Source organism: Molossus molossus, unplaced genomic scaffold (genome assembly GCF_014108415.1).
Source record: "Molossus molossus isolate mMolMol1 unplaced genomic scaffold, mMolMol1.p scaffold_m16_p_4, whole genome shotgun sequence".
Classification (NCBI taxonomy): Eukaryota; Metazoa; Chordata; class Mammalia; order Chiroptera; family Molossidae; genus Molossus; species Molossus molossus.
Window position 1 is genome coordinate 85720253 of NW_023425377.1, and position 14038 is coordinate 85734290.

The window sequence follows — 14038 nt, forward strand, 5'->3', positions numbered from 1 at the left end:
CAGGGAATGCTGATGATGCTGGTATTGGTTCTACACTCTCACTCAGTAGCAAGGTTTAACTAGGTGCAAAAATCTCAAGAGGAAACTGCAAGCTATTTAAGAATAGCTGGCATGGAAATTGCAAGGAATGGGGGTCAGGGACTGTTGTACTGGGTAGAGGGAGAGTAGGAGAGATGAGATTTGTGATGCTGATAATTGCCTAAGGAGATAAATCATAGAGGGATTTACAAGTGAAGAAAAGAAAAAGAAATTTAGAACAGCAAAGAGGGCTTTAGTTAGCAAGTGGAGAAATGGGTTGGAGAGGAACCCTACTAAAAGAAAGGAGACCAACTGAGTTTTTTTTTTTTTCTTCTTCTGTTTAGTAACAGGTGAGAAATGATGGTGGCTTGAACTAGGTGGCCTTACGGCATTCAAGAGCTATTAGAAGAGACGATCACCAACTTGGTGATAGATTTGCTTGGGGTATGAAGGGATTGGAGACACAAGAAAGACAAAGCATGAGGTTATCAGGTTCATTTCAGCTGCCTACAATGCACATATGCTAACAAAGCACATGGAGAATAGCTGCTTATCAATGGTACACATAGGCAGGGCCTTCTCCATCATAGATGCTCCTGCCACTTTTGGCAATTGTTGACTTGTTTTCTTCAAACTACCTTCAAACTGCCTCAATTTCTACTCACTACTCAAGGTCTAGTAGAGAAACACAAAGCCATAAAAGTAAATCAGTACTTCAAAATTTAGCACTCTCTTAGTTTTTCCATTTGTTGTGTGGGGTGTGTTGGCCTTCCCAAATTAGCTATTATTTTCAGAGCAAAGGCCATGTCAAATCTACTGTGTCCACTCCCAAAGTGATGACCAACTAGGTACTTAACACATGCTAGTTGACTATTTGATAGAATAACATCTGGATGATTACATATCAATGTCACTTATTATCTCATAAAATGATGATAAAAATAATAAGACCTATAAGGAGCTGAGTATTTTACATGCATTATAAATCCCATCACCTTCTTTGGTTCATCAGAATCTTCGGAGACCCTTACGTCCAGGCAGTTTGTATAATAACTTGTTTGACTATAGTTTCATTGAATAATTTTTAATAGAGTGGAAGCCTATCTACTTACTGTCAAACTCTACTGCCATCTACTGATCATGCAGTAAGTTAACATACTGTGCGTCCCACTACCTCTATTCACTATTCAATGTTTCCTTCGGACCTCAAGGGCTTTCAATGCTTTAAGCTTCAACCCAGAGTAGATGTAACTTCTAATAGTTTTCTGATATTTTTTTATAGCAATCTAGCATGATATTGACAGTTTTCTCTCATGGGCAAAAAGAGTTTATGCCTTTATGAAATATTAAACATTTTAAAATTCATAGACACAATGATCTTTCATAGGCTTTTACCCCCCAAATAACTAAAAGAAAAAGGTAATGAAATTTCTGAAGAATTTTTCCTTACCTCTAGTAGATATCCTTAAACCGGACATCTATCTTGGTTATACTCCATTTAGGGTATAAATCTTACTCATCCTTCAAGGTCCTCCTTTCAAATGATACCTTCTCCATAAAACTTTCCCTGATTCTTCATCCTGGAATAAATTCTTCCTTCCACAATTGGTAATTGTTATAACGAACCACATAGTGGAAAGACAACAAAAATCCAATTAAAAATAACTTTATAAGTCATTTCCCCTAATTTCCCCTTCTCTATTGGTTACAGTTTTTCTTTTGCAGACAAATAAAATAACTGGACTCCCAGCTGTAACAATCTTATAAGATGTTCTAAGAACTGAACATTTTCAGAAGGGCAAGGACAGAAGCAGAAACGTGTGTTGGATAATCTGATGAGATTTGAGGCAATTTGTCCTTGCTGTGAGGCTTCAGCCAACTCACTGTACTAGACGGTGAGGATTTCAAAGGTTAATTAAGTGACAGTAGACCAGGACTCAAATACGTGCATATTTCACCTCTAATTCCCTATATTAAAATAAAAAATGCCAGTTTAAAAAGGGAGGAGGCACCAAGGAAGGAAAAATTATTTAAGTAATTATCTGGTATAATTTAGGTGTCTGGGAGTAGTTTGGATGACTGTATTTAATGGGGAGGCTGTGCGGTGGTGACCAAAGCCCCAATGCCTTGGATTTCATAGCTCTAAACTGAAGTCCAGTCTGTGCTACAAATTAACTGTGCTTTAGCAGGTCACTTGAGCTTCCTCACAAGGTAAGTTCACTTCCACTTCAGTGCATTGTACGTATTTATACCTAGGTCCCTCTCCTAGGTCTTTGGATGCGTTTCTTTTCTTGTTCAAAGTCACAGCACCTTGGCGCGGCGCTCTCTGGGTGTCTGCAGCGTCCGGCCCTTACATCTGGCGTCTTCTCTGGGGACACAATCACTGATTCCCTCTCTCCCTTGCAATCTCTTCATGGCGAACGGATGAAAATCACAGCAACTGTTGGCAGCCCCGCGCTGTGAAGAGCCGTTGGAGGGCTTACTACCCAAGTTGAGGGAGGGAGGTCGTCCCATCTTCCCCGACCTTTTCAGATATGGAATATTTGAAAGGTGTGAGGCGTGCAGCGGTGGCCATGAAGGCAAAGAAGAGCTTTTTCCTCGTAGGAACTCAAATCTTCGACTTGGGCTGTGTTTCCGGAAACATTCTCTCCGGACCCACGCTGGGACCGACTTCCTGCTGTGACTTCCGGCCTTTGGAGTTTCGAGCTCCGTCGCTTCCGCCCGCAGTTGCTCTAGGTCCGGCTGGGAGCAGCTACTTCCGCCAGGAGTCCCCAGCGGCTCGAACTTGGAAACCGGCCCAGAAACGGCTTCCTCCTTCTCCCCTCAGCTCGTTCACCCAGGCCAGGTCTTCAGCTTGCGGCGGCGGCTGCTGGGCCTGTCGCGGAGCGTCCCTTCTGGCCTGGTCCTGGGTCTGCGGAGGACCAGGAGGCTCGGGAGCAACGCCCCGGCCTGGCCGATCCCGGACTTCCAGCAGCCAGTGACAGTGGCCGCAGGCCTCGCCGAGCCCACCCTGGTCTGGGGCGGGGCCCGGCCTCCCCGCCCCGGACCCCGCCCCTCCGGCCAGCCCTGCACCAGGTCGTTCTCTTCTCCAGTCCTGCGGCGGAGTAACCGCCTCCCTTCTGCGGGACGCGGCAGTCCCCCGGCTCCGGCTGCTGGGGACCATGGAGTTTGCGGAGCTGATTAAGACCCCACGGGTGGACAATGTGGTGCTTCACCGACCTTTCTATCCGGCCGTTGAGGGGACCTTGTGTCTGACTGGCCACCACCTGATCCTGTCCTCCCGGCAGGACAACACGGAGGAGTTGTGGCTCCTCCATTCAAACATCGACGCCATCGACAAGCGGTGAGTGCGCATCCCACCCCCTATTCCGCAGGGGAGCCGGGGTCCTTAGGTGGACCTCTGAGGAAACGCGTCCCAGTGTTTTCCTTGCGTCCAAACCAGCCAGCAGAATGAGCCCTATCTGGCCTAGACGGAGGATTTGAGTTTTAGAAAGCAGAAAATCATCCACGTGAGACCCCTGGTTTCTATTAAATATGGATGGGATCCCCAGGGTTATCGCCTGGTTGTTTTGATTATCATTTTTGGTAGAGAACACTCTTTCAGTGGATTTTCTTTTCAAATTTCTTCTCCTTGCACCATCATATTCCTTGAATATTTATTGTGCATCACAATTCATGAAGTTGTGGTTCAATGTGATATAGGTAAAGTCTTTATCTGTCACTTTTGAGGAAAACTCAACTCAGTATGTTGTGTCTAAATTCCACCCCCACCCCCAAATGTTTAGTTAATCATATTTCTCTTTATTTTGTTTTACCTTCTCTGTCATCTATTTAATACTTCCCACTATGGGAGATAATAATGTCTTTTACTTCTCTTTATTCAGTTCTGCTTTTGGAAAGAACAGAGTTAATGCTTAAGCAAAGATATTAATTAAACATTTTTTTTTTTTTTGCACCCAGACTCTGTCTTTCCAAGGTGGTGTCTCAGATTTTAAAAAAAAGTTATATTCCATCTGCAGTCAAAATTCCTGTTTTCCCAATAGCTGTGTACTTTTAGCCAGGAGAAGGTAAATTGATTATCTAACTTACACTAACGTATAAAGGAATGAGAATAGCTTTTTCTATTACCTATCAAGAGAATTTGGATATTAAGAAGATTCCTAGAGAAGTTATGCCTTAAAAGAAAATAGTTTCTAATGGTGGAATTTGAAATAGTATGGGTGAAGTGGTAATTCAACAGGCCAGTAAGCCAGGACAAGTGGAATAGGGAAACTGAGACAGATAGTTAAACAGCAGTTTGGAGCCGTCTAGTAAGTCTGATCTTCCCAAAACCTGGGACTCTTAAATAAATGGTTTGCACTTCTCCCCAACTAGAAGGTAAATAGTTTAAATCACCCCACTCAGGGAGAGAGCAGAAATTCAATTAGTGTCACTTGCCAACCACGCCCAAGAACAGAGGAAGTTAAGAGAATAAATCTCATTTTGGTACATCAGCATAAAGCTGATGAATAGTTTATTGCAATCCTCTCCTAAGACCTCCCCTAAATGCCCAGACTTTAAAACCCCTCAAAACAGCTCTGGCTGGTGTTGCTCAGTGGTAAGAGTGCCACCCCCTGCACTGAAGGTTAGTGAGTTTGATTACCCTCAAGGGCATGTACTTCAGTTTCCATTCGATCCCTGGCCTTGGTTGGGGCCCATTTGGGAGGCAACCAATCAATGTGCCTCTCTCACATCAATGTTTCTTTCCCCCTCCCTCCCACTCTCTGTAAAAAAAAAAAAAAAAAAAAAAAATCAATGGAAAAAAAATACTCTTGGGTAAGGATTAACAACAACAAAACGCCTCAAAACAAAGGCCTCAGGTGCTCTCTCCCTCCCAGGAGAATGCCTGAACCCCCCACCCCCCACCTTCTTCCCCCACAGACATGCATCTCCTAAACTCTAAGGGACTCCACAAGGCTTGCAACCAGGGCAGCAATGGGCAGTGGCAGTTCATTCTGGGCAAAACCCCTGAACCTGTCCCTAAGGCCCCCTCTTCTCTGATGTCTTAGTGAGCCAAAGCAGAGAAGCTAGGCTCATTTTCCCAGCCCCTTCTTGTTTTGTTGTCCCCAGCTTTAATAAATGTCCTCTAAAATTCACCTGGACTCATGCTATGAAACTTCCTACATGAAGTCGAGAACCCACTCACTACTGGCTGGCCCTAGGCTGACCTGCTCAGGGCCAGATCCCCTTCCTGGTAACAGTAATAGATTTAGTTTTTCAAACAGAGGGCCCCTATTTGACTCACCACATCACCTCCTGGGTAAGGGTTTTCAGTGTTCTCTCCTTGCCTGCATAATAAAATCTGCCATTCATGGCATTCCATGTTGTTCTGTCATCAGACTCCTTTTCCCACCTTAGTTCTTGCCATTCCCTTTCATGACCTTTTTTTTACTAGACAGTCTTCACTCTAGTTTTGCTCATCCACATTCTGCAGTCTCTCTTTTTTTTTTTTAAATCCTCAACCAAAGATATATTTATTGATTTTAGAGAGAGAGTAAGTGGGGGAGAGAGAGAGAGAGAGAAATATACTGACACTGAAGAAAGTAGAAGGAGTCCCTTACTCCTCCCAAATTTCTTAAACATTTATTGAATGTCATTATATTGCAGATATTTTGTGAAGCATTAAGGACACCAAGATGAATAAAATATAGCTCTTTAAGGAGTTTATAGGCTATCATTCAGTTGATACCCATCTATCAGTATTCAGTTTAACCATTTCAACTGCCATCTCTTTCACAGATTCTTCTGTTAGTCCTACAACTAGAAGTAATTCTCCTCACCTTGAAATTCTGTAGCTCTTTAAGTATACCTCTTTCATATGTGTATATTAAAATTTCTATTTGGATAGTTACATATGTTAGTCCCTTGAAGCCAGGACTCACATTTCATTAATTTTTATGTCCTTCAAAATTTCTAACTGTGGCTTGGGCAGATAGGCACATAGGAAATAAAAGAAGGAATGGTCAATGGTACAATTGAATACAAATTAGTTTCTCCATGCAATCAACTCTTTTTTTCTCTCTAATTTACCTCTTTACTCTGATTGCTCTTCACTCTTGCATTTCATCATATTTACCTAGCATTTACTATATGCTGGGTCTGGTAGAGCTTAAGGTAGTATATATAACATGGGCCTTTTAATCTGCTGGGGGATAAATAACAAACTGTACATACATTTGTCCTTTTCCTGGGGAGGAGCATGATGTAATGGAAAGAGCATGAGCTAGGTGGTAAGATCACAGGTTGTTTGTTGCTTTCTTTTTTATTTTAATCCTCACCTTAGGATATTCTTCTGTTTAACTTTAGATGGAGAGGAAGGGAGGGAGGGAGGGGGAGAGAGAGAGAGAGAGAGAGGGAGAGAGAGAGAGAGAGAGAGAAACAATGTGAATAGTTGACTGGTTGCCTCCCACACGACCTCCACCAGGACCAGGGACAAACAGAAACCCAGGTCCCTGCCCTTGACCTGAATTGAACCCGTGACTCATTGGTCCTCCAGTGACTCTCTAACATCTGAGCCAAACCGGCCAGGGCTGTTTGTTGCTTTCAAGAAACATTTACTTCCACATGTCTTCTATGTACTGAGCACTGTCGGGGCCCTGCAGATGCAGTGGTGACTAAAACAGATGAGGAGATTATGTACTAGTGGAAGAGATGGATGTTCAGATCACTCAACAAATAAATACATAACAATGTCAGGTAATAAGTGCCAGGAAGGAAAATAAAGAAGATGGGAGGATCGAGAATGCCAGGAAGACAAGTGACATTTGAATGAATGACATCTGGATGAAGAGAGGAAGCTAGCACTGTGAATATCAGAGGAAAGAGCATTTCAGCCAGGGAACAGTGGATACAAAACCTGAAACAGGAATATGCTGGCATGTACAAGGAAAAATAAAGGGGCCAGTGTGGCTAGAGGGCAGAGAACGAGGGGTACATGCTAGGGGAACAGCAGAAACTGGTTGGGGGATAAGCAGGGGCCAGATCATGTAGGGCATTATATGCCATTGTAATGGTTTTCATGGGAAGCGAGTTAAAAGCATGGAAGTAGCAGTTGATAGACTTTTTAGAAGATGATTCTGGCTGCCAGCAGAAAATGGATTCTAGAGAAGCAGATCCATTCCAGGAGTGGAAGCAGCACAGCAGGCCCAGTTAGGAGACTGTTGAGTAGTTCCGGTAAAAAGTGATGGTGACTTAGAGTGGAAGTAGTGGAGAAGCAGACAGATTTGGTGTGTATTTCAAAGGCTGAGCTGCCTGCCGTGCCTTGCTGGTAATTGTAAATGGGGTGTGAGAAGAAGAGCAGTATATTAAAGATGGCTCTTTCAGTTTGCCTCTTATTAGGCAGGTACCCTTAACTTCTGTGAACCTCAGTTCTACCACATAAGAGGAAGACAGTCCCTCTCATATCTAGTAGAAACATATTTGAATAATGCTTTACACACTTATAAAATACTTTCATGTATACTGCGTACATAAATGTATTTGATCCTTTCAGGAGACAAGACTGTACACAAGATTTACAGTTGTACTTATTTTTTCTTTTTATGGACCTCAGATATAGACAGTTGAGTTAATCCTACTCAGTTGATGACTCATCATTTTCATGATTGATTCATTACAAGGTTTTCTCAGTGTTTTATTCTTCTTTAGCCCTAATTTTCCTTAGAATTTTCCACATCATCCTCAATCTCTGTAGGTAACTATGCTAAGTGTTGTCCTTGGATATATGTATATCCCTATAAAATATATAGCACTGTTGTGTGTGGGTGTGTGTGCACATGCGTGTGTGAGTTTAATTTACCTGAGTATGATCACGTTGTAGATTTTGTTCTGTTTCTCAACATTTTAACTCAGTACTCTTTTTGAAGATCTTTTCATATTGCTCTATGTACATCTATTTCACTGCTTCTGACTGTAGCATAGAATTCCAAAGTTTATACAACATTTATCATATAACCTCCAATTCCCTGTTATCACAAACAACTCTGATAGATGTACTCATTTGGGTCCCATTATTGTCCTGTGCAAGAGTTTCTCTGAGATTGTGCCTCGGATGGGATGGAGCTAGAAAGTAGATGCATAATTTGTTTCACAAAGTAATGCTAGATAGCTCTCCAAAATGACTATTCTACTTTGCCCTCCCACATTCTTACCAATATTTGGCATTATTGTCTTCCTAGTTTTTGCCAGTCTGATAACTGTGAAATATATCTCTTTGTTTTAATTTGTATTCCTCTAATTACTAGTGAGTTTAAGTATTTCTTTATATATTTGTTAGCAATTCAGTTAAAATTGTTTTCTTTTCTGTGAAAAACTTGGTTTGTTGTCTTTGTCATGTTGATTTGTGACAGTTTCTTGTCTACTCTCTAGATATTAATTCTTCACTTCAATACTGCAAATGTCTCCTAGTCTCTCACCTATTTGTTAACTTTCCTGTCTTGTCCTTTGTTGAACGGAAGTCCTTAATTTTAATGCAAAAATTGTCAGTTTTTAACTTTATGGTTTGTGCTTTATAAGTTTTAATTAAGAAGTCCTTCCTTATCCCAAGGTCTCTAGATATTCTCCTACTTTTTCTTCCATATTAGCTTTATAGTTTTAGCTTTCATTTTTAGGTCTTTAATTTTGTATGGATTCTGCCTTTGTTTCAATTGTGACGAAAGTCCAACTTTGTTTTTCTGCATGTAGCAAGTCTGTTTTCCTAAACCATCATCTTACAGCCCATCCTTGACTGATTTTTCATGTCAGGTGGTTTTATATATATGTATATGTAATATAGAGAACTTTCACTGTGTCCTGTAAGTTTTGTAATGTTGTGTTCTTGTTTTCATTTGTATTTTCTAAGTTCCCTTGTGACTTCTTTGATCCATTGGTTGTTTAAAAGTATGTTGTTTTATTTTCACAATTTTGTGCATTTCCCAGTCTTTCTTTTGTCATTGATTTCTAACTTTATCCCATTGTGATCACAGAAGATACAGGCAAACCTTTTTTCATTACGCTTCACAGTTGGATTGTAACTTGTTTTATTGTAATACTTGCTTTATTATGGTGGTCTGGAACCAAAATTGCAGTATCTCCGAGGTATGCCTGTATTCGCTTTATATGGTGGTTTGGAACCGAACCCACAATATCTCCAAGGTATGCCTGTACCTTGTGTGATAGCTGTCTTTTTAAATCTATTTCTTACTATTTACATGTAATATCTTTCTCTGTCCTTTCACTTTCAACCTGTTTGTATCTTTGGCTCTCAGCTGAGTCTCTTATAAGATAGCATATAGTTGGATCATGTGTGTAATCTCTGTGTTTTAATTGTAGAGTTTAACCCATTTACATTTAAAGTACCTGTAGCAAGTCCTTGAATAACATGATTTTGTCCAGTGTTGTTTTGTTATAACATTGATGAGATGGTGTAGGAACTTAACTCTTGTTTATATTAATTAGTTTATGGTAAAATTGGCTTTATTACACATTGTTTTACTTAAAGTCACAGAACCTGTTGATGACATTAAGTGAGGACTTACTGTATTGATAAGGAGGGACTTCTTGTGTTATATGTTTTCTATATGTCTTATAGCTTTTTTGTCCCTCATTGCCTGAATTACAGTCTTTTGTATATAGTTGATTTTTTTTTGTAGTGAAATGTTTAAATTCCTTTTTCACTTTTGGATACATTCTGTAGCTATTGTCTTTGTGACTACAATGGGAATTACATTTTACATCCTAAAGTTATAATACTCTAATATGAAGTTATATCAGCTTAACTTCTATAACATGCAAAACTCTACTCCTTTACAGCTCTGTCCCCACCCCTTTTCATTGTTAATGTTATAAAATAACATCTTTATACATTGTGTTCCCCAAAACAAAAACTAGTAATTAATGCAATGCATTAGTCTCTTAAATTATGTAGAAAACAAAATTGGAGTTACAAACCAAAGTTACAGTGATGCAGTAATATTAGCTTTTACATGAATAATTATTTTCCTTTAAGCGTATTAATCTGTTAAATCATGTGGAAAACAAAAAGTAGTTACAAACATTGTTACAGTAATACTAGCTTTTATAAGAAAGCCCAACTAATGTAATATTAAATTTGTACAAAATTTGTAAATTTACTGATACAAAATTTATGATTAGATATGACATTGATGTAGAATAGTTTGCAAGTTAATAGTTTTTAAAGACTGAAAAAGATATTTATATTTAAAATCAACTGCTGCAAGCTTGGAAGTAAGTAAAATCTCAAATGAACTTTTCCTATGCTTCAGAAATATCTCCATACAAATAATATATATGTATATTTTTTAAATTAAATTTATTGGGGTGACATTGGTTAATAAAATTTTCTAGGTTTCAAGTGTACAGTTCTATGATACATTATCTGTATATTGCATTGTGTGCCCACCACCTAAAATCAAATCTTCTCTCTTCACCATATATTTTACCCCCTTTATACTTTACCACTCCCCCCTTTCCCTCTGGTGACCACCATACTGTTGTCTGTGTCTATGACAAACACTTAATATATTAATTACAGATATATATATATACATATATATATATATGTATATATATATTTGCTATTCTTTGAAGTAAGGCCCCAAATAATCTTTGTTATAAATTACTTTATATTTGAGAAGGTTTTCAATATATATATTTTAAATAATTTTTATGATGTAGGCTTGACTTTTTCTTAATTAGACTAACTAGGGAGACAAAAGTTGAATATAGATGGTGATTATAACTACATTCTCTTTTCACATAACTAATTATATGCTTAAAGTTAGAAATGTAGATGTTCCAAAGCATAATTTATAATTTATTACAGATTTGTGGGACCACTGGGCACCATCATCATAAAGTGTAAAGATTTTCGAATAATTCAGTTGGATATTCCTGGAATGGAGGAATGTTTGAATATAGCCAGTTCCATTGAGGTAAGTATTTTGGAAGCAAAATGTGATAAAAATAAATAGTAATAAAAAGAAACCTTGTATTCTGACTCAGTGTAGCTTTTATGTTTCTTCATTAGATATCTGGCCATGTTCTGTGACTCCAGTATTGAAGACTAATGGGAAAAGCTTTGTTTGCCCTGATTCATTGTTTTAGGAATGTAATGGGATTTTACTGATGTATAGTAGTATAGGGTTACTTATTCTTCCAGGTTCATCCATATTTGGCATGTGACAGAATTTCCTTATATTTTAGGGCTGAATAATATTCTACTGTAGGTATATATATGGTGAGACCTTTTTTTAAAGCTATTTTTTTAATAAAGCAAGTAATAATTACTAATGATTATTGTCTGTTTTTAGTAAATCTGAATTTCTATATATCAGATTTGCTTAAGACAGGGTGTGTTTGTTTTATATTTGTATAAATAGTATTGAATATCTGTTCAGATTATAAGTAATGGAAATTTTACTTGGATAATTTAATCTTTAAATTGAAGAACTCACAATATTCTTCCCAATTCTAATCAACTATATTGGTATAGTTGGCAAAATTTAAATTGCCTTATTTTAAATCACTGCCACTAAAATATTGCAATTAACTTTATGTTTATAATATTTTCTAGATATAGAGACATGCTGATTTTTTTTTTTTTTTTTTGTCTTTAAGTGACTGATGTGGGCTTTGTGTCCAAAACAAATGCTTTTGCCTTAACTATTAAAAGGGAGCAGAAAGGCTTAAAAATCTGTAACTAGGATTTGTTTTTTTAAACAAAAATAGAGAAATAAAGGAACAACTGTTGTGGTACTGGGAAAATTGTTATGCAACATTTTTCTGTCTTTGCTAAACTTTACTTAAGGAAATGAGAAGATGAGCCAAACTCTCATATATCTGTCATTTGGAAGTAACACAGTAATGTTGACTTGGCTTAATTTGCTTTTCTAACTTGTAAGATAGCTGGTTGGTGGGTGTTAGTGAAGTTGCCCACGGTGAAGCATAGTGGTGAAGAAACAGAGCAAGGCTTTCTGATAGCATTTGCTTAGCTTTGTTAGCATCTGACACTAACCAGTTGTTCACTTAGCTGTAGATATTACCTGATGTTCTATAGACAATGACTGATTATATAGAAGCCCTTACAGCTGAAAAGAAGCCATAAATTATGAGCCATTCTCATAATTTGACATCAGAAGGTAAATGCTGTATTGTTTTCAGTTTAGTAAACACATATAGTGAACTTGGCCTCTAGCCTTTTACTGCCTTCCAATTCCCCTTCCCCAGTACATTTTGACATAATTTAGCAGTAATAAGTGAAATTCTTATATACATAGTTGAACTATTCTTTGTCATCAAGTGTCCATATGCCCAAATATATTGTTGCTACAAATAGAATCCCATTGAAAGGTAACTGGCAAATGCTCAGTTTTCTAAATTGTAGCAGGAAGTCTGATGAAGCTTTTTTTCTATGTACTTTCAACTGCCTTTTGGGGTTGAAATGTTTTTAATTCTTTCAGCATTAATGTGTTTAAAAGAAAAGTTCTATCTCTAGTTATATAAAATATAATCAAAAGTGTTTATTGCCTGCCAGAGTGGTTCTGACTTGCATTTAAAATAATGCTTGTATCAGCCACAATGGAAAGCAGTATGGAGGTTCCTCAAGAAATTAAAAATAGAACTGCCATATGATCCAGCAATTCTACTTCTGAGTATATATCAAAGGGAACAAAATCATTATCTCAAAGAGATGCCTGTACTCCTATGTTCATAGCAACATTATTCATAATAGCCAAGGTATGAAAGCAATCTAAGTGTTTATTGATAAATGGTGGGGGGCGGGGGGATAGTATTCAACCGTAAAAAAGAAAGTAATCTGCCATTTTTGACAACATGAATGAACCTGGAGGGTATTATGCTAAGTGAAATAAACCAGACAAAGACAAATACTGCATGGTATCACTTATATGTGGAATCTGAAAATGTAAAGCCAAACTCATAGAAACAGAGAATAGAAAAGTGGTTGCCAGGAGCTGGGATATGGGGAAAACAGGGAGATGTTGGTAAAAGTTACAAACTTCAACTATAAGATGAATAAGGTCTGAGGATCTAATGTATAATATGGTGACTACAGTTGATAATACTGTATTGTTTCATTGAAATTTACTAAGAGTCAACTTAAATATTCTCAAAAACAACAGCAAAAGGTAATGTGAGGTGATGGTGTGTCACTTCAATGGAGGGGAGGGATCCCTTCACAATGTGTATGTATTATGTGGTACACTAAATATTTTACAGTTTTATTTTTCAGTTGTATCTCAGTAAAGTTAACATTTTTAAAAAAATGTTGCAAAGAATCTCTTACAAATGAATGAATGAATGAATGAATGAGATAATGGTTGAACTGACCAATGACAGCTCTGGCCTATGTCAGATGTGGACACTGTCTTTTCTGCTTCTGTTTGGTGTGATTGGCAGCCAAAGACAATATAGAAGTAGATATGGATTAGCGAACCATGCTTCTCATATTTTCTGCTTTATGAGCTTTGGAGGGAAGGCTTCATGATTTATGGACAGATAGAAAAATAACTTTGGATAGGGATGATATTGTTAAACCAGTGAAGGACATGTTCAGTCTATCTTTTAATAAGTCGTGTGCCCATCCTTTCATGTCTGATTTTTCTGTGACCTAGAAGGAGGTAGCTTCATTCCGAGAGTTTGAGGGTAATAGCATGATATCGGGCCCTCTCCTCTAGGTGTATGTCTCTATAATTACTGCAGTTTGAATTACACTAATTGATTTTGGTGCTTTTCTCTTTGGAAATACTTCCATAATTCTCGTCAGAAGGATGAAACTGCCACATACTGGAGGATGTTCTGTCTGTCTGTTCCTCCTGTCTAGTCAGGTTTTCTGGTGTTGCCATCAGAATTCAAGTGCTGCAGATGAATATAGGCCCATTGTGGGACTGCAGAGTTATTGTCCTGGCTTGAAAATGGGTCATTGTAGCATAAAGATATGCAGATACCTGACCAAATGGCATAT

General features: G+C 38.3%; 1 protein-coding gene across 2 annotated transcripts in view; it reads left to right on the plus strand.

Annotated features, from left to right (window-relative positions):
* The first annotated feature begins 3090 nt into the window (after nt 1–3090).
* MTMR9 (myotubularin related protein 9) overlaps nt 3091–14038 on the plus strand; it is a 40424-nt gene continuing 29476 nt past the window's right edge. For both annotated transcript variants that reach the window (XM_036240818.1, XM_036240817.1), the window contains exons 1-2: nt 3091–3361; nt 10880–10988. In XM_036240818.1, coding sequence (XP_036096711.1) covers nt 3180–3361; nt 10880–10988 — 291 coding nt within the window. In that variant the 5' untranslated portion in view covers nt 3091–3179. The remainder of the gene's footprint in view (nt 3362–10879; nt 10989–14038) is intronic.